Genomic DNA, 26,467 nt, shown 5'->3' with positions numbered 1-26,467 from the left:
AAGCGAGACGTCATATTGCACCAGAACAAGAACACGAGGTTTATCTACAACATGGCTGCTCAAATAAACCCCGCCCACTCCCAAACCAAGAGGACCACTTACAGAACATGAGGGGAGCAGGAACCGAGCATCACTTTGGTTGAAACTAAACAAACTGATGAAAGAATAAAAAAATTAAAAATACAACTCTTAAATATTTTGTATTAAAATTACGTAAAAATCCAAATAAACATTTGATGGCGTTGAGTTTATAGATTCTATATAGATTCATTTGTACGTAAAAACATCTTTAAATAAAAATAGATGCCAGTTTGTGGGCGGAGCTGCTTCCAGTGCCACTGAGCACGCTCTGTGGCGCTGTTCATGTCACGTGCGGCTGATTTTATACAGTACTTCACACATGATGGCCGCCACTGAGGGGCTCAGCACCGTGGACAGGGACATGTCCAGCAGCCGGCTCTCATACAGAACAAACTCGGGCCGGTTGTCCTCCACCCTTGCCAGAGCCAGCAGGGCTTTGCCGGCACGGCACATCATGTTGACACTGGGTGGCTCAGGCGGTGAGGCGGTGGCGTGCAGCAGGCTGTGCGGGTTGTGCTGATGCTGCGCCATGGCCACACTGTCCTCCAAGAAGCCTATAAGAGTTCCGACGCTGCCCTTCTGCAGGGCGATGGCACGCGCCGCCGTAGGGTCGCCGTGTACCAGGTTGGACAGAACGGCCACAGCCATCTCACGGCACACCTGGCTCTTCCTCTCCCCCACAAGGCGCACCAGGGTGGCAAAGAGCTTCTGCTGGCGGCTGAAGGGAGGCGTGGCGAGCAGCAGGTCCACGTTGCAGTCCTGGATGCTCAGTTTGCACAGACACTCCAATGCAAGCCGCTGTGGTGAGAGCGGGGAGAAGCCTCCTGCCGCCGTGAAGGGGTCCTGCGCCTCCGCGGACGGACACACCATCCAGTGCAGCAGCCCGTCCAAGATGGGGAGGCAGATGCTCTCCGGGTACAGCGACAGGTCCAGCTGGCCGGCCATGTTGGCGAGCGTCACCAGCGTGTTCTCCCTGAGTGCCGCCAAGCAGTCCCACCACCACTCGTCCCGGCTGCACGCCAGCCCCTGCTCCTCCTCCCGCTGGTAGGTGGGCAGCGTCCGAACCCTTTGGGGGTGGTGATGGTGCAACAGGACCAGTCGGCCCAAAATCAGAACCAGGCCAGGGTGGCGTGACATGTTGCTGTCATTGCCCGGGATGAAGGAGAGGCCTCGCACAATGTTAGCAATGCAGACACAGCGTTTGGCGAGCGCATCCTGCCAGGACTCGGCGGTGGACAGCGGAGCTTCGTCCCAGCAGCGTGGCTCGTCCTCCTGCTGCGTGACGGGACTCTGACCTGCCACGCCCAGTGCCAATGACCCCTGACCTCCAGCTTGTTCCTCCAGGTTGTCACCTTGCTGTGTTTCGGGGAGCGTTTCCCTCTCATTTGGCAGTGTCTCTCCCCCCCCTCTCCCCCCTGTCTCCTCCTGACTCCACCCCTCTTCTCCTCCCTCCCTCTCTAGTGAGTTTGATGTGGTGGGGTGTCGTGCGCGGGGCTCGAGGTGTGTCTGGATGTGTGCGGTGGAGTCTCCTCCTCCAGCCCTCCAGTGCAGGAGGCCGCTGATAAAGCCGTTGGGGCGGCTGATCTCCACCCAGCGTGCCTCCACCTCCTCCCACTTCTCCCCCATCTCCTCCACCCTGATTGCTAACTTGTCATACTTGCTGGCCTGTTGGGGGCGGGGCTCGGTCAGCTCCTCCTTGATGGCAGGTGCGTTTTTCAGTGTGGCATCAGCACTGGTGGACGGAGCCAAGAGGAGCCCCTCCCCAGCTGAAGTCCTTGCTACTGGCTGCTCCTCCTCTGACTGGTTGGTGCAGGTGAAGGTGCTGGCAGGCTCCTCTGCATCGGGGGGGTTAGCAGAGGGTTCCAGCAGAGCTTGCTGGCCCTCAGTTCCCACCTCGTACTCCTCCAGGATGCCGAAGATCTGGATGAGGCAGCGGCGGTAATATTCCACGATGAGCTCCAGGAAACCAGGCAGCTGGAGGAAGAAGAGAAGGTAAGGTGACTGCTCGCCATCAAGGCAATGTTCATTAACAACAGAGAGAGAGAGAGAGTGTGTGTGTGTGTGTGTGTAGGACCTGTGCAAGGCTGAAGGAGCCCACTGTGTTGTCATCATACAGCAGGATGTTGATGGTATCCAGAGCCCAGGTACTCTCTGCTAATAGGCCAGACTTCAGTGACATCATCACTCGCCATGCCTCCGGGGTTCCTGATTGGACAAATTCAGAACATCAGATTAGTTGTAGATTTTCAAGGTTTATAATCAGCATCTGAAATACGATGCATCAACTCCGCACGTTACACACAAATATATAATTCATAAATCCAGATTGAGTTCACGTGTCAGGCCGTTGGGTGTTGGAGGCTCATGTCTGTGTTTCAGGTGTTGGAAGTGTTTCAGGTGTTGGAAGTGTTTCAGGTGTTGGAAGTGTTTCAGGTGTTGGAAGTGTTTCAAGTGTTGGAAGTGTTTCAGGTGTTGGAAGTATTTCAGGTGTTGGAAGTGTTTCAAGTGTTGGAAGTGTTTCAGGTGTTGGAAGTGTTTCAGGTGTTGGAAGTGTTTCAGGTGTTGGAAGTGTTTCAGGTGTTGGAAGTGTTTCAGGTGTTGGAAGTGTTTCAGGTGTTGGAAGTGTTTCAGGTGTTGGAAGTGTTTCAGGTGTTGGAAGTGTTTCAAGTGTTGGAAGTGTTTCAGGTGTTGGAAGTGTTTCAGGTGTTGGAAGTGTTTCAGGTGTTGGAAGTGTTTCAAGTGTTGGAAGTGTTTCAAGTGTTGGAAGTGTTTCAGGTGTTGGAAGTGTTTCAAGTGTTGGAAGTGTTTCAGGTGTTGGAAGTGTTTCAGGTGTTGGAAGTGTTTCAGGTGTTGGAAGTGTTTCAGGTGTTGGAAGTGTTTCAGGTGTTGGAAGTGTTTCAAGTGTTGGAAGTGTTTCAGGTGTTGGAAGTGTTTCAGGTGTTGGAAGTGTTTCAGGTGTTGGAAGTGTTTCAGGTGTTGGAAGTGTTTCAGGTGTTGGAAGTGTTTCAGGTGTTGGAAGTGTTTCAGGTGTTGGAAGTGTTTCAGGCGTTGGAAGTGTTTCAGGCGTTGGAAGTGTTTCAGGTGTTGGAAGTGTTTCAAGTGTTGGAAGTGTTTCAGGTGTTGGAAGTGTTTCAGGCGTTGGAAGTGTTTCAGGCGTTGGAAGTGTTTCAGGCGTTGGAAGTGTTTCAGGTGTTGGAAGTGTTTCAGGTGTTGGAAGTGTTTCAGGTGTTGGAAGTGTTTCAGGTGTTGGAAGTGTTTCAGGCGTTGGAAGTGTTTCAGGCGTTGGAAGTGTTTCAGGCGTTGGAAGTGTTTCAGGTGTTGGAAGTGTTTCAGGTGTTGGAAGTGTTGATCTAACCCGTGTCCTTAGCGGTCAGCCGGCGTCGTGGCTTCAGTTTGGGTGTACTGGCCTCGGTGGAGCCAAGTGGGAAGCTGACCTCTCTCTGGGTGAGGGAGGGGCCCTGAGTGGACGTGGGGCCTGGCTTCTTCAAGGGGGGGAGGTAGGGAGAGCTGTTGGGTGACAGAGAGCTCCCCTGGGGCCGGGGGAAGGAGGAGGGGCTGTGAGAGTGTGTCACATGGTTAGGGACAGGAGGTGTGCCCTGGAAGGAGGAGGGGGGCTGTCTGGTGGGGAGGGACATGGAGGGGGATGAAGAGTGGGGAGAGTATGGGGACTGGCGTTGGCCCAGTGGCCACTGGCTGTCCTGGGGGGCCCTGCCCTCCTGGTCCTCTCCTCGGCCCATGCCAGTATAAGGGGGCCCCTGGCCCTGTCGGTTGTATGTGTAGCCCACATCTGTCCTTGGGTGCCACATGTTGGCCTGTGGCCCCTCCCCAGGAACCCCTGATGTCACTGTGGGTCCTGAGCCCATCATGCTGTGCTGCAAGGGCCCCTGGCGGTCTCGGTTATACGGGAACAGGTATTGACCCTGGACTGGCCGGCGCTCAGGCCCCAGATATCCTCCTCCTCCTCCATAGGTCCCAAACATGTCAGGCTGCTGAGAGCCATACTGCTGCACGCCAAACGCCTCGCCCTCATGGCGCTTGGGAGGTGGATACATGGCCTCCATCGGACGTTTGTACCCCTGAAGACAACCAGACACCAAATCAGTTTCAAACTCAAGACGACGACATATGGCGGCATCTTCTAAAGGTCTGCTTACCTGTGGCTGTGGGTAAAGGGGCTGATGGGAACTGTAGGCCATGCTGGCAGGAAACTGCTGCCCATAGCTGTCGTGTCCGTGTCTGAAAGAAAGTCAGGAGTTTTAGACATTAAGAGTTGATAAGCAAATCAGAATCCACATTTAAATGCATCGGCTCTCACCTCTGGTGGGGAAATCTGTTGGGGGGAAACAAGCCAGCCTCCCCTCCAGAAGAACCCATGGTGTTCTGACCCCCAGGGGGTGCCATAGTGCCATCTGGCCCCATCACATGATCAGGCCTAAAATTCATGGAAAGTCTGTGGTATGAGTACCAAGTACTGTGACTTCTCAAACACCCTGATTTGTGAATGTTTATGTTGACTCCCACTGCAATTTTCAATGATCTCTTTATGATTCAGATCACGTAAAATGTTGATCCCCCCCTGAGGTCCGATCGGTCTTCTGATCAATGATTTGTTTGCACTTCCTCTGCTGCAAATCTCCAACAGGACATCATTTCTGTTAAATTTCTTAATAATGGATTACCTCTTCTCACCGTCAGTGACAACAGAACTTTTCTCAGGAGGCACTGGGTCATGGAATGGTCCTGTACTCAGGTGGTACTGATCACACTTTCAAGTCAAAATAGTAGCAGTGGAAACAGACTATGGTCAATGTAAACTGTCCAACAGTCGGAGGGATTTCTTACCGCCGCTCGAATCCAGGACAGTAGGGGTACTGGGGCCGAGGGCCCAATCCTGTCAAGGGCCCAGAGGGAGACCCACGGTACATGTCCTGCATGGCACCGCTGGGCATCTGGCCGGGGCCAAAGGCCTCACCTAATGAGGAACAGAGGAATCCATTTGACAGGCTTTTTCTTATCAAGAATATCAGTCCTGATGTTTAAGGGGCTGGCATGACTTTGAACTCATGTCCTTCCTGAGAACTCAGGAACTCGACTTCAATCTCTGAAAATTTCACAGGAGAGAAGAGCAATGGTGACGGAGGACATAAGAATGATGCCACAGAGTCAAGTTGACCTGCTGTAGGCACCCTGACCACCAGGGTGCAGCAGAGCACAGTTGATGACACAATGACATGAACTGTCAAATATCAGCTGATGGTCTCAGCAGCTGATCCCATCAGGAGGAACTTCTACAGGCATCATTCCTGTGGTAGTCTACATGTTCTATTGGATGCTGTTAACGGCTGCCATTTGTGGGCATCGCCACAAATGGCAAATGTAATGACATGTTTTGACGAACGCCTCACCTTTCCGAGGTCCTCCGTACGCATCCTTGCTGGCCTCATACTGTATCCTCATGGAGGGGTCGGAGGGGCCTCCCCCTGGCTGATAGGAGCCACTGCCTGGTCCGGGACCTCGCTTGCTGTTAAAAGCAGAATCACTGCTTTCGGAGAATGGGTCCTGGATGTTAACTCCTCCCAAACTCCTGAGAGCAACCAGCAGACGTTACACTGTTAGCATGTCGGCTTCTGGATGCACAAGTGCAACAGTGGGCGATTAAACCTCAACGCTGTTTATATCTTCCTCAAAAAGAACAAAATCTAATCATCAGAGTTAACAACCCCTACCTGTTTGTAGGCTGGGGTCCCATCTGGCTGTGGGGTGTGGATGCTGGCGTCAGGGGCTTCAGGTCTGCAGGGGCCTCTGTTAGTGAGCTGCTGCTGGACTGGGGGGTGTTGGGGCCCTGCAGGGAGCCTGAGTTGGCTGCAGACAGAGCAGATGTCAGCTTGAGCTACACTAAGCAGTGTATGACGTACTTGCCAACTGCATGACTTCACATGAACCTGTTCATCAGGCATCATATATTTGCTACAGTGGTGACTGTCTGAGCTCCTACACCATCACACTTCCCCTTCGCTGCACTAACAGTTGTACATAAGGTTGATGAGCACCTGTTAGATAACAGCAACTCCTCTACCCACAAGCCCCATGGGCACAGGAGGCTTTCAGAGGCACGCTGCTAACCAGGTAGCAAACCCAAGGCAGAAGACTACATGAGCTGTTGGGGTTGTCTTACTAGCGTTGTGAACTCAAGTTGCCAGGTAACAGCATGTATTCCCTCACTAGAGTGTCTGAATCAAACAAGGGTGAATGTCAGGGGTTAATATTTTTATCTCCCACCAATTGAGGCTGAGTACAATGACACAAAATAACTCACATTCGGTCAATGGCGGCACTAATTTCAGGTGTGTGTGTGTGTGTGAGGGACAGTCACTCTCACCTGGGGATGGTGGCTGGATCTTGGTCTGGAGTGACAGAGGTTTCTTGGCATCTCCTGCGGGTGCCAGGGTCTCAGGGGGAGGCTCCTCTCCTCGTTCCACCTTACACTCGTAGGCGAACAGGTACTGGATGTACTGCTTCTTCAGAGAGCTGGCGGAGCTGCTGGACGTCCCCACGTTCAACAGGGACGACAGCTCCCGCCATTTCTTATTCTTGTTCACCTATGGAGGACAAGAGGAGAGATGGAGGGTCAGGGGAAGCGTCACAGCTGAACCCCTTGTGCTGCTTTTACTAAGACGGTTATAGACCACAGATTTATCAGCAGTAAAAAGAACTGTTGGTTGAGGCTGTTCCCCGAAGAACTCAAACGTAACTACAAGTAAGATCAGAGGTTGGTTTCAAGAATCAGTAAAATGAATAGAGGAAGGTTGGTGAATGCCTCACCATGGCCAGGCCACCAATCTCCCTGACCGCCAGGTAAAGTCTGCAAAGGTCCAGCGGCTTCTTGCCAACAGCGGGCAGGTTTGGGACCGGCGTCCCCCTCTCCTCCATGAAGGTCAGGTAGCGGTCCACCCAGAGCCGCCGCTCAGGCTCACAGCCCATCTCATACAGCCGTGTGATCTTCTCGTTGGTCATGGTTGCGATGCTGGCCTTCTGAAGGAATGAGACAGAGATGGAGTTCGCAAGAGTGTCCAGGTACATTTTATCATGTATACACCAGAGAGGAGCATGAACTTGGAACCAGGGTCATAGGAGCAGGGTCACCTTCCAGGGTCACAGTAGGCGAGATGAATGTACCCACCACAGACAAAACCCTAAAAAAAAATTCCATTAAAAAAATGGGGTGCAGTCTGCAGATTTTTGATGGCAAACCGTCTGCACACTGCCAAGGGCTTGCTCCTCATGTTGCTACGACCAATAAACTGACGACATCAAGCTACATGTGATCTTGCTAATCCCACCACACTGAACATGATTCTACTTGCTACATAAGGCTGTTAGCAAGCAGAGCTGTTGCCAGAGTGCATATGCTGATTAAACATTGAATTGTTTTTGAAAGGCAACAGAAAGTTGAATCTGAAATCTCTAATCTCACGGGGGTCTGTGGTTTAGTAGGTGTCAACCTCTTGAGAAAGTGTTGACACACTAAGTTTCCAGCATGCAGACACCTGTGACCCAACATCTTCAGGCACTGACATCCTCACCGTCAATACACAGAAAATCACACAAAGATGTAAAAATGTTATGATGGAAAAAGAACAAAAATATTTGAAGTCAGTGTCATTAAATGAAAACCTTGCATCTCCAAAGTGTCACAATGACAGCAAGGATCAAAATAGCGTCATGTGACAGACTTTGACAGGAGGGCTCAATGATGTGAGCATCAACTGACACAGACAACAGGCAAAGGAGCTTGGAGTTACAAGGTTTTCACACATCAGCAGCCAAGAGCAGGGCTCCACGGTGAGAAACAACCAAAAGAAAGAGTCACAAAGTCATAAATGCACCGTAGAACCCTGATAATAAAACAAACAAGAACAGAAAGGAAGTGGGATGTTGTGCTTTGTGGCACTTACGGGGCTGACAGGCGTCTTGGGCCAGGCGGGGCAGCTAATGCTATCGCTGTCCTCCCCATGACAGGAGGACAGACTAGCTTGGCTGGGGGACATGGGGGAGGGGGTGGGGGGCTGCGACACACACCGAGCGCTGATGCTGTCCTGTGATACAAAACACAACAGAGCCACATGAGGTCAGGCAGGAAGGACGCCATGAAGACCCAACACCTGTCGCACACTCACAGAGCTGACAAGCAGAGTAATGTTAGCATTTCACAGCTGCTAGCAAAGAAGCAGTCAGGTTAATGCGGCTGGAAGGTCAGCCGACAGACCTGTGACATCACACAGCAGGCAGGAAGCAGAACGACGCTCGACTGTGGCTGGTTGACAACATGTCAGATGGCGCTAGCTTTAGCCACAACCTTTGCTGTTTTCTTTGGTTCAGTGGGATAATGGAAAGCATCTCAGGGAGACTGCACAACCATATGTCCGTCAAACATTTGCCATCTTTTTTCACTGTGAAGAATTCTCACATGAGGACATGCTAGCACGTGTGGCTGTGAATAGCCGCTAGCGGCAACTGTTAGCAGTCATCACACTGAACCCTGCCTACGCATGCGCCAAGCAGAGTGGGCAGAGAGGTTGTAAGAAACGAATGCTGAACGCAAGCACGGTTCCCTTCTACCAACAAATACACACTGTTAATGCCTGATCTATGGACATGGCTTCATGTCACACACTGGTTGAATTCAGTCAGTTAGCCTGCCAACCAGGACACATGAATGGTTTTGTCCAGGAGGCGTGTCCATAAAATGTAGCCAACCAAGATGGTGGACTGTTTTGTGCCAAGTAGATCGGATTTGCAGGAAGTGTCACATTATAAATCATAAATGGTAGAGAGTGTTAATGAATACTGTATCGTCTGGCAGTGACAAATATTGAATGTGTTAAATGTTCAGCTTGATGTAAAAGAAAGTGTTCATATCAATATTTTATTTGTTATAGCTCTATTACTGTAAAAGTGAAGAGCCAAGGCCGCATTTAGAGCTTCTCTCTTTCTACATTTGAGAATCAAAACCAGTAACTTCAAGTGACATACACATAAACATGAAACCAGTGGCTAGAAGGCACTTGGAGAGTTCCTACATGACATCATCCAAGCAGTTGGAGAAAAGTTCAATATGTGTGAATGTGATGGGCTGTTTCTTTGTGTAGGCCCGCCCCTCAACCAAGTTTGGTGAAAATCAGCCTTATATTTTATATCATCCTTCTGACACATCAACACCACTGAAAACATTAGCCAGTGGAGCACAAGCGAAACAGAAAGAAGGTCAACAACGGCTTCTCTTGAAGCCATTACAGCATAAACTCTTAATTTGGTTTTCCGGCCACACATGATAATCAGAAGTGTGATAAACACCGTGCTGCTGGAGATCAACCGATCAATACTGTCAACAACACTCAGAAACAAGAGCACCTCTGTGGAACCTCCTGACTTCACACTGACATTTGTACTACAATTAAAATGGAGTTTGAAGACCAAGACGAGCTCTCAGGAGCTGGAGGTTTGGCAAGTCAGCTAGCACTCGTAGCAGTTAGCAACACCAAGTTTTAATCTCACACAGCCAAACGTCCCTCCATGTTGTTGTGTTAGCACAGGGGAGACGTCAGGCTCCACCTCTCATCATTCTGCAAAAGCAATGTGGTTTTGGACAAGGGTAGGCCCAGGACACAGTGATGGTACCCTTGAAAAAGAACTTTGGCAGCAAACCAGTCTCATGTTCAGGAAACTGTGTTCTATGTTACCTGACCAGCACTATATCATTGATTATCCAGAGTAATGCTGCCACTACTTTGTAAATCATAGTAGTGGAACGATGATCGATAAATGACTCTGATGTACCAACAGACATTCATGGACGCTGAACATTCCCAGCTGAACCAGTCAGGGACAGACTTACGAGAGGAGACAAGAAACCCCTCAAGTTCTGTCTGAGTTCTGTCTTCCTCTCACTTGAGCTGTGAGAGCCACGATAGTAGACCGCGATAAAGCCGGCAGCCGGCCCCGCCGCAAACCTCCAAGCCTGCAAACACTCTGGAGGAGAGAAGAGCGACTATAGAAGACTGAGTGCCTGAGCAGGTTGTAAACATCTTCAAGGTAGACCTGAAACACAGGGCATCCCACATCAGTGGAAGCTGATAGCCTCAATTCAGGAAGCTGAGCAGCATGAAGCTCAGCTGGGTTTCCGAGTGTTTCAGGGTCAATTTTTTGCTTTTAAACAGCACAAGCAACTACTGAGGGGGTAGCTAGCATAACGGTGAATACTATCTGCTTCTTCTTTGCCCTGAAATGAGTAGTTGCCAGCAACAACACACCGCCATGTAAGAGCAACAAATAAGTTATTTCTGGAAAAGGAAAACAGTCAGTGTTTTGTTTTTAAGCTGTTATTTTTGACTCCACCATCCCAGGTCTCTCTTGTAAAAGAGATTCAAACCTCAACACGACTTCCAGGTAAAATAAAGGTCAATATCTTTGGTTGGTTATACAGGAATAAAGACATGGAACCAAATGGTTCCAGACTCGTTTGCACCCTGTGCCAGATGGGAAATTTTTGCAGTATCAGAGGCTTTTCTGATACTGGTATCAGTACGAGAACAACTGTAATTCTTTTAACAACAGGGATGAGGTGGTTTTGTAGTCCAACAGGAAGTGGGCATGTAAGGGACGAAGTGCTTTTGTAGTCCAACAGGAAGTGGGCATGTAAGGGACGAGAGGTGTTTTTGTAGTCCAGCAGGAAGTGGGCATGTAAGGGACGAGAGGTGTTTATAGTCCAACAGGAAGTGGGCATATAAGGGATGAGGTGTGTTTGTAGTCCAACAGGAAGTGGGCATGTAAGGGACGAGAGGTGTTTATAGTCCAACAGGAAGTGGGCATATAAGGGATGAGGTGTGTTTGTAGTCCAACAGGAAGTGGTCATGTAAGGGACGAGAGGTGTTTATAGTCCAACAGGAAAGTTCCCCCTGATGACCTTTAAAGACCTCCACCAGTGTTGTTTTTGTCAACAATGACGATGACAAAATTGTTTCATTGACGCCCCTCTTTTTCATGACAACAACGAGATAAGCACAGCTCTTTGATGACTAAAATATGAAAAGTGTATGTGGGTTTTCGTCAACGAGACAAGAATGGACGTAAACGTTAGTGGGCATCTGTCAGACATTCAAAATTTGTGAGATTTCTGCTTCTTGTGCGTGGAATCTGTCAATTAAAACCTTAAGAGTGTCTGCAATGCTGCTGCATCCTTCTTTGGTCACGCCCACCACCCGGCACGCAGCAAACATTCTGCTCAACACACCTGCGGTCACTGGCCACAGACACTTCACCGCGGCGGCAGCGTCAACAAAGGGGCTCGGTGGTCAGAAAGGACGAGAAGATTTATGGACGTATTTTAAATGCAATCCAGCAGCAACAAACACCGACGCACTGCAAAGGGAGATGTGGCCACTGAGTGTTTTAGTTCAGGCTTTCCTGGAGCAGTGACCGTTGATGCCACTGTTAGCGCCTCACCTGTGGGTGATGCGTGATCCTCAGATCAGAAAGCGTTTGCCGTTGGGTGGAAACTATTTATGTCTGTAAAACCATTCATTAATTTTTTAACTACTAGTGAAAATGGCCGATCCACCTCCACCATCCACCAGTCTGGTGTTTACTGGTGGATCTGATGTAGAACTGAACCTCCACCATCCACCGGTCTGGTGTTTACTGGTGGATCTGATGTAGAACTGAACCTCCACCATCCACCAGTCTGGTGTTTACTGGTGGATCTGATGTAGAACTGAACCTCCGACATCCACCGGTTCTGTGTTTACTGGTTAATCTGATGTAGAACTGAACCTCCACCATCCACCAGTCTGGTGTTTACTGGTGGATCTGATATAGAACTGAACCTCCACCATCCACCGGTCTGGTGTTTACTGGTTAATCTGATGTAGAACTGAACCTCCACCATCCACCAGTCTGGTGTTTACTGGTGGATCTGATATAGAACTGAACCTCCACCATCCACCGGTCTGGTGTTTACTGGTGGATCTGATGTAGAACTGAACCTCCGACATCCACCGGTCCGGTGTTTACTGGTGGATCTGATGTAGAACTGAACCTCCAACATCCACCGGTCCGGTGTTTACTGGTGGATCTGATGTAGAACTGAACCTCCACCATCCACCGGTCTGGTGTTTACTGGTGGATCTGATGTAGAACTGATATCTTCAGCTGCTTGGAACCACACACCTGATCTCAGGTGTCTGACCTGGAGACTTGTCACAGTTCACACACCTCTGATCATTGCAGAAAAGATGCAGAATGCATGCATCAGCTAGAGCATGCAGGGAAAGTTGTACTGGGGGACACTGAGTAGTTACCTTGGATTTAGGAGGTTCACACGGTGGATTGATGCCCTCCTTGCTGAGCTCCGCCCTCTTAGCATCTGGATGAGTGCCCATTCCGTCTGCTGGCATCATCACAGGGCCTGAAGGAGTGATGATCAAAGGGAACAACTTTGAATCAGCACTGACGCTGTGATGGGAGTAACCTCCGTCCAGTCACTTTGGGCTCCTACCAGAGGAGGCAGCATTGTAGGTGAGACCCTGGGGGGTCATCCTCCCAGAGTTGCTGCCTGGTTGCTGGCTATAGGGACCCCCAGGAACAATTCCTCCCATTGGCACCACACCTGGGTAACTGCCCTGCCTTGAAACCACAGAAGAAGAGTTTCATTAGGTTTTCTGGCATTTGTGACAGAATGATAATGGGGAAGCCTGGAGAAAATAAGCTCCTCCTCCTCTCTGGACAAGGGGGGTGACTATGACGGGTTGTTTACTTGTGTTTAGTTGCAGAAGTAAGACATCTTTGGTCTGACTACGTCTCCATGTCAGCACACCGTCAGGACTCACCTGTTCTGAGCGGTGGTGGAAGATGAGGATGATGAGTTAGTACTCAGCCCAGTGTTGGAGCCAGCCTCGTGTGGTTTGCGGCTGGCATTGGGCCCTGGAGGTCCCATGCCTTGTCCAGCTGGCTGCGGCATTCCAGGGGAGGAGGGCGCCATGGCACCACCTCCAGCAGGGTATGGTCGGGCACCAGGGCCAGGGCCAGGGCCGCGGCCTGGGGTGGAGGGGCCCTGACCATGCATGGGACTGCTGGCATTCAACCCCAGGCTGTTGGCCAGACCGGGGCCCGGGCCGCTGTAGTTGGTACAGGGGGCTCCACCATAGTGGGGGGGCCGGGGATAGTTACCTGTGGAGGTTGAGGAGAGATGGAGGGGCATCAGATAACTTCAAAATCCTTAAACAAATATCAATTGAAAAATTAAGGTGAAATTTGCTGGCATGCTGGACAACAGTCTGCATGATACCTGGGGGTCCATACTGGCTGTAGGGGGGACCACCCTGCTGGTAAGGAGTGTGATGCATGGGGCCCCCCGGGGCTGCATGAGGGGACATGGACAGTGCTAACTGTTGGGGGCTAAACTGTGTGCTGCGCTGTATGGAAGGAGGAAAACCTGAAAACCCAAAAATACAACATTTGTCTTTCAGTGCTTTCACCACTAGAGGTCACACATCAGTCTAGGTGAGTCATAACCTATAATACCTCTGTCTGGAGTCATGGGGGGTTGGGATGGGTGAGGCCCCGCATCAGATCCTGAACTAGAGACCTGGGGGTTTGTCTGAGACCCTGAGACGGATAGAGAAAGATAGAATGACTGTCTGTGTGTGTGTGTGTGTGTGTGTGTGTGTGTGTGTGTTCTTGTACATGCTACGTACACATTTTTGGAAAGTAAGGACATTTTATCTGGTCCTCACATCTTCAAAGGGCCGTTTGAAGGTCAAGACTTGGTTTTAGAGTCGAAGTTAGAATCAGGTTCAGGTTAGGTTTAGGGTAAAGGGTCAGGCAGTCAGTTGAGATGGTTAGGGGGAGGGGATAGGGAATGAATTACGTCAATGAAAGACCTCACCAAGATATAAGTACAAGGATGTGTGTGTGTGTGTGTGTGTGTGTGTGTGTGTGTCAGGGAAAACAAACTGTTTTATTGAGCTATCTGCTGATATTCTTAGGAAAAGATTCCTTCAGCTTTAGGAAGCTGATGTGGCAAACAAGTATGACAAGCATGAGGAACGCATGTTATCAAGATGGGAACAGACTACTGTTCCATCAGATGCAGGTTGATAGCAGGTAACAGATCAATTAATCTGATTCCAGCTGATCATTATTCAGGTGAAAGAATAGAGACAAATGTCTGCCGTCTTCTCATGCCGATGATGTCATCAGCATTTCTGTCGAGGAAAAGTGATAAACCATTATAGGATAAAACTGTCAATCAATCAGTTGCTCAAGTAATTGTCACAGCTCTCTCTGTGGTGGTCGTTGTGGCAACACAGCACCCATGTGAAATCAGACGTCATGAAGGATGTGAAAATGGGGTGGAAATGAAAGCGTACCATAACATGAAGTGACCTCATCATCCTACCTTGTCCGCCAGCAGTGGGCGAGAGTGGTCCGGACCGCGGCTGACTGCTGGAACCAGCAGGAGGTGGTGTGGGAGAGGGGGAGGGTCCAGTTCGGCCTGATGGTGGGAGTCGGGGTGAGACATGGGGGGAGAAAGGGGAGCGAACTGGTGTTCCTTGATCACTCTGTGCGCCAACGGAGGCCAACGCCCCCGAACTAACTGCCGCTTCGGTACCCGTAGGAAGGTCATCAATGGAGCCGGACAGATCCTGAGACACAGGGTATTTTATGATTTCTCATTTCAAAGGCAAAGTTTTCTCCACTCAGAGAAGCAGAATCAACTGAGTTTCCAGTCTGACTGGCGCCATTTACTTCCAGTCAGACTGCTGACGGAGCAGCAGCTCAACACCTGACATCACAACTCGCTTACAGGAGGTTGATGACCACCCAGACCAATGGAGGCAGCTGGCAAGTGATTCTGCAGTTTCTCACTGGTCAGGAGACTGAATGGTCCTGAAGACTAAATCCACTTGACACTCAGTTGAAAAAGAATCGAGAAACAGAGCATCAGGGTTGCATCATGTGACTTCCACAGTGACCTTTGACGGAAGGAAGGACAGAGAGAAGGACAGAGGGACGGAGGGCGGGATGGACAGAGAGAGATGCACCAACAGCCGTCGGCTCTTGCTGGTGGCTGACAGACTTTTAGCCAAAACAGGAAGACGGCTAACCTCTGTGTGACCTGAGCAGACACGTCTGAACTGGATGGAGAAAAGACGACACACACACACACACTTTCCCTCCTATATTTGAATCTCGCTCATCACTCCATCTCTAGAAGCTTGTTTCCATTCTGTTGCATGAAACACAAGTGGAGGAATCTAGATGTCAATCTGGTCTCATTGGACAGATGGAAACATCTGAGCTGGAAAATGGAAACTTGGGGAGAGGAGGAGGAATGAGGAGGACGGTAAGATGAAAGAGGGTAGAAAAGAAGAAAAGAGGATGAGAGGAGAGGAGAGGAAGAAAGAGAGCAGCCAGCCAGCAGCTCACAGCGCAGAAGCATCTCCTCCCTCCCTGCCAACAGCTTGGCCAATCAGCTGCTGCTCTGTCGCACATGCACACGCACGTACTTCTAATTATAAAAGAAGGTGCAGAGAAACTGCTTCTGTGGAACCTCGATTGACCTTCCTCATCACCTTCTTTTCCACCTCTTCCTCCCACACCTCTGTCTTCCACATCTCCCTTCAACTCCTCACTCTGTTCTTCCTTTAATTTCCTTCATGCTCTCGTTTCACCTCCTCCTCTCTCAATGCCCTTGTTAGTTTCTATTACCTTATGATGTAAATATTGTGTGTGTGTGTGTGTGTGTGTGTGTGTGTGTGTGTGTGCTGACTGGTGCAGCTACCTGTCTCTTCAAGGACATGTTGGTCCAGGGAGTGTTCTAATCTACAGTTGAGTTACAGAAATGTCTGTCCTCAGGAAGAGAGGTCAGAGAGGCTAATCCAAACTATGGTGATCTGATCTCAGGTTACAAGATCCTAACACTGAATGTATGATATGTTATGCCTGTTGCCCAGGAACTTCTCTGCTGAGCCATAAACCCTTCAGTGACTGATATTTGGTGAGCTGGTCCACAGCCGATGTGCAGCAGATCAGGGGATTTTGTTATGCACACAGACAAATTGTTCATTTTGACAACGTTTCCAGGACACCCATGACTGATGCTGGACCCTTATGCTATCATTGAGACCATGCAAGAAACCAGAGAACTTCCTTGTTTGTACACACATACAACACAATGAAGCTGTCAGAAAGAAATGATGGTGACGCCCCTCCTCTCGATGCTAACATTGCTAGCTAACGCTAACATCTGTTTCTGTGTGCAATTTGACAGACCAGCAGATGATTTTATTGACAGACGTCGTTAAATTTTCCAGCCTGTCGAGGATACACAACTGCTATAGGGCAGCAAATATATTTATGCCACTGTAGTTAATAACAATGGGCAAAACAGCAAGTCCTTCCAGATGAGCTAACAGTAACAATAACAACAACCTATATATTACCCAAGGCGCTTTACATAAGCATGGGGAATGGATGGGGGAAAGGAGGGGTGAAGACAAACAGGCAAGGGGAAGGCAAACTAAGACTGGTGGGGAAAGGCTTGGGTGAAAAGGGGGGTCTGAGAGATGATTTGCAAGTGTCCAGGGTCGAGGCATTGTGAATATCGGGAGGGAGGGAGTTAGCATAAGCGGAATAAAACAACACAAACACAATGGTTACATTTTACATACATTTTTACTGGACTACGTTGTGAGGAAAGAAAGCACCACTTTTGCTGTGTTTGGTTTGTGTGTGTATCTATCGAGGCGTGGAACAGAACAAAGCAGCTAATTGTGTTTTGGTTAATTAAATATGTGTCTGAGACGAGAACAGTCCACTGATGCACAACGTAACTGATCTATGTAATGGCTGATCTGGGAGCATTCTATTGGTTCAGTCTTTAATCCCCAAACTGCACAACAAAAAGGTCAGAAAATTTGCAGGTTGTGCGAGCGCCCATTGTTGTAAAAATTACTCATACTACCTCAAATATTGGTCGCAAAATGTGATCACTTGTCCCCAGCCTGGAAACCTGGAACAGGTTCTCCCCTCCGCCTGTCACCATGGCAACTGCAGCAGTACCATGACTGCTGGTAAACAGCTGATGTTGCTCTGGCCGGAGCAGCAGCTCCACCTGGCTGTGCTTGTTTCAGCCAATTTCCGCAGCGAGAATGAGTGAGTTAATCTGTTGCTGCCAGGTTTGAGTCCAGCTCCTAAAACTGTTGGGTGAGGGAAACTCGTCTTTGATCTATAACACGCAGATGGTGGTGACGTCACAGATGGATGACCCCGATCAGTGGGATCAGCGTTAGGTTTAAACGGCAGGAGCATCTCAGGACAGACATGTCAGACTCACCGGCAGGCTGGATGGCCTTTCCTGCTGGCTCACACTCATCTCCTCGTGGTTGGGTTTCCCAGGAGTCATAGCAGTGGACTGGCCACGCCCTCCGTATGCCTCTTGCGGCACCTCCTGCAGCAACAAGGAGTCGACCGTTACTGGTTCACTTGTCTCTACAGACAACCTTTAAGAGCTCGGTGGCTCTCGAGAACATGACCATACTAGCCATGATAAATGTGTAGAAGGGTTCTGTCTGCTCGCAGGCGGCGCCATAACCTCGATGGCATGTTCAGGTTGCACACATCGTGAAACTTGAACATGCACAATCCCTGAGTAAGCATAATAGGCCACACCCACTTCCTTCCAAAAATTTTGCAGGAAATTTCAAACTCAACACTTTCTTCATCAAACTTTGTTTGAACAGTAGACTTCCTTTCCTGTGGATCGTTATTTTAATTATCTCTTAAAAACATCTGCAGGAGTAGACTGAATCAGTGCTGAGTTAAAAGACCATCGGTCCTACCTGCTGCGGCAGTGGGCGGGGCTGCATGTATGGTGGTTGGCTTGGGGCAGCGGGCTGCTGCTGCGGAGGGCTGAAGTATGGCGGCTGACCGGGCTGACAGTAACTGCTGACGTTCTGCTGTTGACCATACTGAGAACCCATTTGAAGCAGATAGGAACATACTGTGACATGGGTCTGATCCACAACACATCACAGGAACATGTGACCAGAAGCATCTCGCTATCATAGATGAGTTGGTACAGCAACACATCTTGTTGTATCTGCTAGCTAGCTACTTGTTGTGTATCATGGTGAAATGAGTGATATTGCCATCTACTGTTGCAGTGACAGCAGCAGCCTGCTTTCTTACACGACCCTTTCCAGACCAATGCAGCCAAAGGCAGGTGCAAAAAGCCTATTTGATGACTTAACTAGAGCTCTGCTTACACTACCACGAATTGTGCTAAGCCAGGGGCCTGCAACCTGCGACTCTTCCATCCCTCTGCTGCGGCTCCCTGTGGTTTTGGAAGGAATCGTAGTTGTATTGATTGTAGGCCCTAGTCCCACATCAGGAGTAGTGTAGTCACGATACTGGATTTCACACTTTGATACGATATTCTGAAAAATATTGATATTTGATTCAATGTCAATACCAAGCAACCACTCAGAATTTTGTGCAAAAATGATTTTTATTTAAAGAAAATAAAGAAAAAAGAACTTTATTCTTGAGGTAGAGAACTTTTTCAAGTAATTCTTTACACATGAACAGTATGCAAATAAGTTTTAATTTATGTAACCTACCATCAATTAGCTTTAGCTAGCGCTCGCTAACAGGACAACACGTGAAAGTAAACAGCGATAGATGTGGTAACTCCAGGCAACACTCCTTCAAGTTCTGCTGTCACTAGCCTCTGGACCTCTAAATCTACTCAGGTCCGGTGTCTGTCTGGGAGGAGCTTTGCTTCATTCATCATGTTCGCTCCTTTTGTCGGCTCAGCTCTGTTGCATCTCTTGCATATCGGCTTGCTGCTGTCCTTTGGCTTTCCCTGTTCATCCGACTCAAAACCAAAAAAAACATCCAACAGCGCTTCTGCTGTTTTGTTTATTTATTAAAACTGATTGCGAAGGTCCTGCAGACGCCATCACATGGCAGCTTACACACCTGGCAGCTTACACACGTAGAGCGACGACACCCAAAAAAAAAAATACAGCCAACGGAGCGAGGCAGGAGGGGAGGGCCTGCTGCACAATGGCTCGCTCCCTGGGGTAGCGCTCTGTCTGTTTGTGTGTGTAACCCTAACCCACCACAGGTAGTTCCTGCGGTTTACCTATGAGGGACAGGTGTACCAATTCTGCGTTCTACCATTTGGGATAACTCTAGCGCCCCGTGTGTTCACCAGGTGCATCGCGGCTGCTCTAGCTCCACTGCAGGCCTGTGGAATGCACATTTTACCCTACCTCGATGATTGGATGATCCGCTCCCAGTAAGAGGCGCAGGCCTGCATAGATGTTGCAGCACTGATTGCCCATGTAATGAATCTAGGGCTCAGAACATCAAGAGGAGTTCCCTTGTTCCTTGTCAGGAGACTGTGTTCTTAGGCATGAACATAGATTCACAATTGATGAGGGCTGTCCCCTCCCAACAGCGAATCGACAAAATCCATTAACACGCTGGGTGCTTCAGAAGGGACAGGGCCCTGTCCCTGAAGTCATTCCAGCACCTGTTGGGTATGTTTACCTTGGCCTCATTCCTAACCTGGCATTGCAGCCTTTTCAAAATTTGGATAAGCTGCTCTTTGCGAAGGGAACAAGACCGCTATAACCAACAAACTCCCACTAAAAAAACGCTTACTGTGGTGGAATCATGTACCCAAGAGAACAAAATAAAAAATCAATAAAAAATCAGAATATTTTTATTTTTAATTCGTAAATCGAATTATTTGTGGAAAAATTTTAAGATCCATCCATCCATTGTCTTCCACTTATTCCTGTTAAGGGTCGCAGGGTGGTGGAGCCTATCCCAGCAGCCTTCCCCCTGGACAGGTCACCAGTCCATGGCAGGGCCAACACATATAGACGGACAACCATTGGCTCTCCCAATCTCTACGGTCAATTTAGAGTCTGGATTAACCTGGTCCCTCTTGATGTCTTTGGACTGTGGGGAAGAAGCCGGAGCACCTGAGAGAACCCAGCAGGAACAGGGAGAACATGCAAACTCCACACAGAAGGATCACGTGCCCGAGCCGGGACTTGAACCTGGAACCTTCTTGCTGTGAGGCGACAGTGCTGACCACTGCACCACCGTGCCGCCTCAAAATCTAAGATTTTATTTTTTATCCATATCACCCAGGCCTAGAGCTTTAGGTGGTGCTGCTTTCCCTACGTCACTTCCTCCCAGTATTAGCAAGGAGGCATGTACTGGTAAGGTCAGACAATATGTCAGTTGTGTACTATATCAACCACTAGGGAGGCACCAGATTTCTGCAGTGCTTGGGGATAACGCAGCAGCTTTTTAGAGGGCTAAACAGCACCTGTTGAGCCTGAGAGCTCTGGGTATGACCGCTGAAGGGCCGGACCCACTGCTAGGACTTTGTGAGACGGCAGTAGTCTTGAACGCCCTGCACTAATGCCCTCATGCCAAAAGGTGGAATATTTCCACAGAATGGTGCCAAGGGCAGGGGTAGGAGCCAACACACTGCCCCCTGACAGCTGTATAACAGTTCTTGCATCCACTCCTTGATAAGGGACTCGTGCCCTCCACCATCAAGGTATATACAGCTGCCATCTCCGCAAGACATACTAGAGTAGATGGGAGAACTATTGGGTCTTATGCACTGTCCAGGCAGAGACTGTCTTCGTGGATAGCAGAAACAATTCAAAATGCTTACAGGCAAGTGGCTCCCCAGCTCCTCAGGATGTTTGAGCACACTCCAAAAGGAGTGTAGCAACTTCATGGGTGTCCCTGAGGGGTGTTCCCCTCACGGACATCTGCAAAGCAGCCTCCTGGGCATCAGGCTGCACATTTACAAGGTTTTAAAGGTTAAATGTTGTGTCACATAACCATGTGGCCACAGCAATACTCCCTACTTTGTCACGGCATCTCTAATAGCGAGGAGGCACTCCTTATGACTTTGTTGGTATTCGTAACCCATATGCTAAAAGCACCACCTCTTGCAATCAGGAGAACTGAAATAGAATGAGGGTTACGCATGTAACTGTGGCTCTATGAATTTCGGATGACCACCAGAGCTTGGCAATCACTCAGTGTACACAAGAAGATGGTCACTTCCTGGATGTACCTGCCTTTTGTGCTTATACACATTGAGGATGTCACCCAGGTCACAGATGACTTTGTTGGACCTGCAGGTAGGTGTGATGGACATTGATGTGCTGAAAGCACTGCCTCTGGCAATCATCTGAAACTCACAGAACCATGGGTACATGCCTAACCTTCAGTTCTTCTCCTGGTACATACTTAGTGTGTTGAATCTCCAGAACACCATCTGTCCATCTACTGTCTGGTCGAAGAGACACTTCATATTCAAAGTCTCTGTTTCTCATCACTGCAGCCACGTGGGCTTCACATGACCCACACATGTAGGATTTGCAACGCATTGCTTCCAACTGCATGCAAACACACACAGAGGTTAGCACAGCTTTCCTCATTACAACTTTCCTTTAACCAGGACAACAGAAATTACATTTTGCCACATTAAGGCTGGTCTTCGGGCCCCATGAGGACTATGGGTCCTGATAAGATTTGTGTTAATATGAGAAAAGGTTTTCTGTTCATAACAAAAGCCGTCACATGCGTGTGCGACTCCTCTAGTTATTACTCTTTTTGAGTTCCATTTGGAATTCTTAACTAAATCTGTTTCCTCTGGAGCATTATTCTCACCAAACTGCTGCTGATCCCTGGTTCTACACAGCCACCCTGCAATTTCACCAGTTTTGAGCTGAACCTTCAAGTCATTGAAAGAGGAGCTGGACCATAGTAGTCACGCGCCTGCAGGTCTCTACGACTGACGGTAGAGGTAACAGGTAACAGGTGGGTGGGGCTCAGATATAGACAATATAAACAAGACTAGAACAAGTGAAACTGGGTCAAAAACAAGAACGTTTTGTCCCCGTCTGACACCAGAACCCTCAGACTGAACCAAACACTTGATATGAGGTCAAATACTGTCACTGATGATGACCACTTGTCTTTGATGGACTCAGGCGCCAACATCATAGGGTTTCTTTGGAGAGGGGGATTCACAGGGAAACTACAAAAACCACAGGCCAACAGCCACTCGTTCAAGTCGTCTGTTCTGGTCCTTTCCAAGAAAGTTCAAAAGAAATGTGCCAAATCTGGATTCAAACCCAGAATGTTTCCACAGCAACAAAGTGTAGCAGTAGACGCCAATAACAAGCTTTCAAAGAAGTAATATCAGGTTATTCCAATGTTTCAAACTTGAAACTTTCAGCTACATTGGAAACAATAAATTCTGAATCATCACCAACCCACTGAACCAACCACATCATCAAGTTTGCGGATGATATGACTGTGGTGGGCCTTATCACTAATGACGATGAGGCCAACTATAGGAAAGAGGTGAGCTTACTCGGCCAGTGGTGCAGCAACAACAACAACAGTCTCTTGGGGAAGACCAAAGATTGTTTTCAGCTTCAGGAGAGGTCACTCATGGCATCCCCACTGACCACTGACAGTGCTGCTGTGGAGAGGGTGACCAGCACCAAGTTCCTTGTGGTGCACATCTCTGAGGACCTCTCCTGGACCAGCAACATTACATCACCGGCAAAGAAGGCTCAGACACGCCTCCACTTCCTCCGCAAACTGAGGAGAGCACATGTTCCTCCACCCCCATCATCTGCTCCTTCTACAGGGACACCATTGAGAGCATCCTCGCTTGCTGTATCACTGTGTGGTATGGACGCTACACTGCTTCCTGCAAGAAGACCCTGCAATGCATAGTGAGTACAGCCAGCAAGATCATCAGTGCCCCTCTGCCCTCCCTCACAGACATTTTCCAGACCCGCCTCACCTGCAGAGCCATCAGCATTGCTGGTGACTCTTACCACCCCTCTCACTCCCTCTTCAGCCTCCTGCCCTCAGGGAGAAGGTACTGGAGCCTCCGGGCCTGGTCCTAAAGACTGCTTAACAGCTTTTTCCACCAGGCTGTCAGGAACCTGAACTCCAGTAACTACGTTCTCCCTCCGCCCCCTGCCCCTGGACTCTACCAGGCACACTACAGTACAAACAAGGACTCTACCCCAGCTGCACTACTGCCACTTTTGTACTATGTACCTAGTTTGTTATTCATCTTATTTGACTTTATTCTATTGCATTTTATTTCATACCATTTTCTTGCAAACTCTATACATTTAGATACGTTTTGTACTTTTTTATACTTATGTATAACCTTAGGAAGGGAGAAAACTTTTTTTAGATTCCTCTGTATGTCTGATATAGAGTGATGACAATAAAAACTCTTTGGAGCTTGAATCTTTGAACCTGGATCTAATTGTGTCCACGTGGCGTCCTTGGCAACAGGATGACCTCAGAGTACCTCTCCTATTACTTATTGATCAGCCTTCTGATTATTTATTCAATAGCATTTAAAAATGTTGAATCATGACCATCATCTACAGCCGCTCTCACCCTATATTTCTGAAATAGCAACAGATTTTGAGCGCCCCTACCTGCTGCTGAGGGTACTGCATCCCCACCATACCCATCTGCCCCCTACTGGACAGTCCCATGGCATATCTGTCGTAGGGTTGTCCAGGGTACAGCGCCCCCTGCTGCTGATTGTACGGGTGGTTGCTCATACTGTATAGCTGAGAATGCTTCATCGCCATGGAGTCCAAGGCCGGGACCTGAAGAAGAGATGTGATTGGATGATGAGGACGACTAGATCTGCTCTGTCAAACACAAACTGTCTCAACGACCTGAAGGATTTAGACACCAAAAACGTTCCTTTTGAATGACGCTCGTTGTATGAACTGTGGCCTAGGAATTCTCTTATTTAAACAGATGTTTTGGTGGCATCAGCAACAGTGAGTTGCAGCACTGAGACGGACAGGTACAACACATTAGTCACTTTAACTCAGAGGTTCAGCGGTAAAATGACCACCTCAACCAGACACCGTCCCAGTGATGCTGTCCCTGCGTGTCAATCTAGCGGACATCCCAGCATTTCGCTGGAGAGGCGTGGCGTGTAATGACGACAGCTTCAGATGTGTGTTTCAAAACCAACGCTGCCTGTCAGTGGGCGGAACCACACTGACCGTGTCCAGGTGTTACTGCAGGGGCTGGACAGAGCAGGTGGCCTTGTGCTGAGCAACAGTGAAGATGTGACAGGATGTGGAGTCTCTCCGGAAGTTTCAACGAGTCCAAGAGTCACAACAGAGACTGAACACATAAGTCAACCATCACACCTCGCCACACTCTCTATGGACACACTGACGTAAGATTAGGTGACTCACTCCAGATGTTTACACTGAGCAACTAAAAGACACCACTGATGAATCACTCACACATCAGTGAATCAGGGGTTTAAGCTGCTTTGATCCCGACGGCACTACACCATCCATCAGCAGAGGGCAGGAAGCAGAAACTAAAACAAGTGCAGCAGATCTGGCGTGCTGCCAGGACAACTCAGCTGGCTGCAGCCGTCAGCGGTGAAGGAGCCAATCAGAGATCCAGAAGTCGACAGAGGAAGAAACTGCTCGCATTGACCAGTATCTACATTTATATCATTTCTTTAGATACATAATTATTGACAGAACAGCAGCTGGAGATGATTGTGGGGGGGGGGGGGGGGGGCTTATTTACATCAGTTGGCTCTCAGCTTTAAATTTAGTATGAGATACTGGAAAGAAACACTTTAAAAACACAACAAAATACCGTTTTTCCTGCCAGTGAAACTTAAAATATTAACAGCATCCTAGTCTGGAGTCAGAGATGGGGTTAGCAACCTAGCAGAACGGTTCTGCTCATGCTGCCTTCAAAACAACTAGGAAGTTGGAATTGACACTAAGAGGTTAACGTCTTGAGTCATGAGCAAACTCAAACATGGATGCCAGACAAAAGGATGGTAGTATGACTGAGCTGCTGTGCATAATTCTCTAATCAGAGCAACACACGAAACACAGAGTTCACACATCCAAATGGTTGCTGAAACAAACAAATACTTTGATATCACTGACAGTCTCACGATGAAGGAAGGAGGCTGCCATGTGTGATGTTACAAATGACTTCAACCCAAGTTTCCCCTCAGACATTTGAGAGATCAACACTTTATTTGCAACGTTGCTGTTACCATGGATCTCAGAAGCAAGTGACATCACACCCAAGCTGATGGCGTTCCAGTAAGACGGAGGAAAAGCAAAGAAACCAAAAGGAAACAAAAAGGCCCCACGCATTGTTGACATCTAAACCATTTGCAGCACCAGCTAAGAGCAACTCTATGGTAGTTGAGCATTTATACATCTACGGATAAAAGATGGACAGCAGCACTGATTTAATGTCACGCAGTTAAGACACAAAAGTACTAAAAACTCTCCATGCTGACACTCAGGTTTCATCCGGTTTCTCCAAGTTTCCATTTGACATTTCTAATTGGGAACTCAAATTCTTACTTCAGCTGAGACACAGCAATTTTTCTTAACCTGAAGGCGATTTTTTCCTGACTTTTAAGGTGCATCAAACGCATCATAAAGCTGGACTGTAGTACTTGACGTATTAGCTCCCATAACATGAAACTTTCAGAATATCTGATCTGTTTGTTAGTTATTGGTAATGATCAAGTCTAACCCTTCCTAAGACGTGCCATTTTAAATACTGAGTAATTTTACTTTTAATAGTTATTGCGCATTTTGGGGAAAAGATGAAAAGAGGATCTATAAACTGTGTGGTGATCCACAACACAATATTTTTTCCAATATTTTATAACTGATTTTGGTTGATAGCTAATCTACACCAATGTCAATATCTTAAGTATAAAAACAAGTTTATTTATATTCACAATTTGCACAAACTGAGACACCTGAACAAAAAAAAGTTTTTCTTTACTTCCTAAATATGTAGAGGCCCGTAACACCATGTCGAGTGTTGTATTCCTCCTCAGAGCAAAGAGGAGACTTTCTTTCACTGGGCCACTGTACAGTGAATATTTAGAATATGCATCTAGTATCTGGTGTATCTGTAGAGTTTTTTTCATTTGTTCTCATCAGTTTTGTTCATCTTCTGTAAGGAAACCTTGAGTAAAAAGCACCGTGTACATGGAAGTTGTTGTGATCAGGGCTGATCCCGGTGATGGTGTGGTGATACAAGTGCATCCACACAGTTCAACACACAGGAGGCTGGAGCCTGTCCCAGCTGTCATTGGTTGAGAGGTGGGGTTCACCCTGGACGGGTCACCAGTCCATCTCAGGGCCATCAGGAGCAATTAGGGGTTCAGTATCTTGCTCAAGGACACTTGGACATGGTCACCGGGGGA

The 26,467-nt window shown here is 48.5% G+C and overlaps 1 protein-coding gene across 4 annotated transcripts in view; it reads right to left on the bottom strand.

The window, feature by feature from the left end:
• LOC147243456 (AT-rich interactive domain-containing protein 1B-like) overlaps nucleotides 1-26,467 on the bottom strand; it is a 29,135-nt gene that overhangs the window by 295 nt on the left and 2,373 nt on the right. Inside the window, exons 2-22 of one of the 4 annotated variants that reach the window (XM_086189469.1) lie at nucleotides 23,667-23,843; nucleotides 18,444-18,578; nucleotides 17,982-18,110; nucleotides 17,477-17,590; nucleotides 14,537-14,783; nucleotides 13,660-13,743; nucleotides 13,424-13,570; nucleotides 12,966-13,305; nucleotides 12,635-12,762; nucleotides 12,438-12,544; nucleotides 8,037-8,177; nucleotides 6,904-7,113; nucleotides 6,461-6,680; nucleotides 5,808-5,943; nucleotides 5,487-5,665; nucleotides 4,924-5,053; nucleotides 4,397-4,513; nucleotides 4,236-4,317; nucleotides 3,437-4,157; nucleotides 2,156-2,286; nucleotides 1-2,055 (exon numbers count right to left, since the gene is read on the bottom strand). The exon at nucleotides 1-2,055 is cut by the window's left edge and continues 295 nt beyond it. In XM_086189469.1, the coding sequence (XP_086045595.1) occupies nucleotides 367-2,055; nucleotides 2,156-2,286; nucleotides 3,437-4,157; nucleotides 4,236-4,317; nucleotides 4,397-4,513; nucleotides 4,924-5,053; nucleotides 5,487-5,665; nucleotides 5,808-5,943; nucleotides 6,461-6,680; nucleotides 6,904-7,113; nucleotides 8,037-8,177; nucleotides 12,438-12,544; nucleotides 12,635-12,762; nucleotides 12,966-13,305; nucleotides 13,424-13,570; nucleotides 13,660-13,743; nucleotides 14,537-14,783; nucleotides 17,477-17,590; nucleotides 17,982-18,110; nucleotides 18,444-18,578; nucleotides 23,667-23,843 (5,364 nt within the window). In that variant the 3' untranslated portion in view covers nucleotides 1-366. The remainder of the gene's footprint in view (nucleotides 2,056-2,155; nucleotides 2,287-3,436; nucleotides 4,158-4,235; nucleotides 4,318-4,396; nucleotides 4,514-4,923; nucleotides 5,054-5,486; nucleotides 5,666-5,807; nucleotides 5,944-6,460; nucleotides 6,681-6,903; nucleotides 7,114-8,036; nucleotides 8,178-12,437; nucleotides 12,545-12,634; nucleotides 12,763-12,965; nucleotides 13,306-13,423; nucleotides 13,571-13,659; nucleotides 13,744-14,536; nucleotides 14,784-17,476; nucleotides 17,591-17,981; nucleotides 18,111-18,443; nucleotides 18,579-23,666; nucleotides 23,844-26,467) is intronic. The other 3 variants (XM_086189472.1, XM_086189470.1, XM_086189471.1) reach the window with 3 other exon arrangements.

This window comes from Aulostomus chinensis, chromosome 20, assembly GCF_037954235.1.
Source record: "Aulostomus chinensis isolate RoL2024-O1b breed Wild chromosome 20, RoL_Achi_v1.0, whole genome shotgun sequence".
NCBI classification, from domain to species: Eukaryota; Metazoa; Chordata; class Actinopteri; order Syngnathiformes; family Aulostomidae; genus Aulostomus; species Aulostomus chinensis.
Note: the sequence above shows the minus strand (reverse complement) of the source record. Positions and strands in the feature narration are given on the sequence as shown.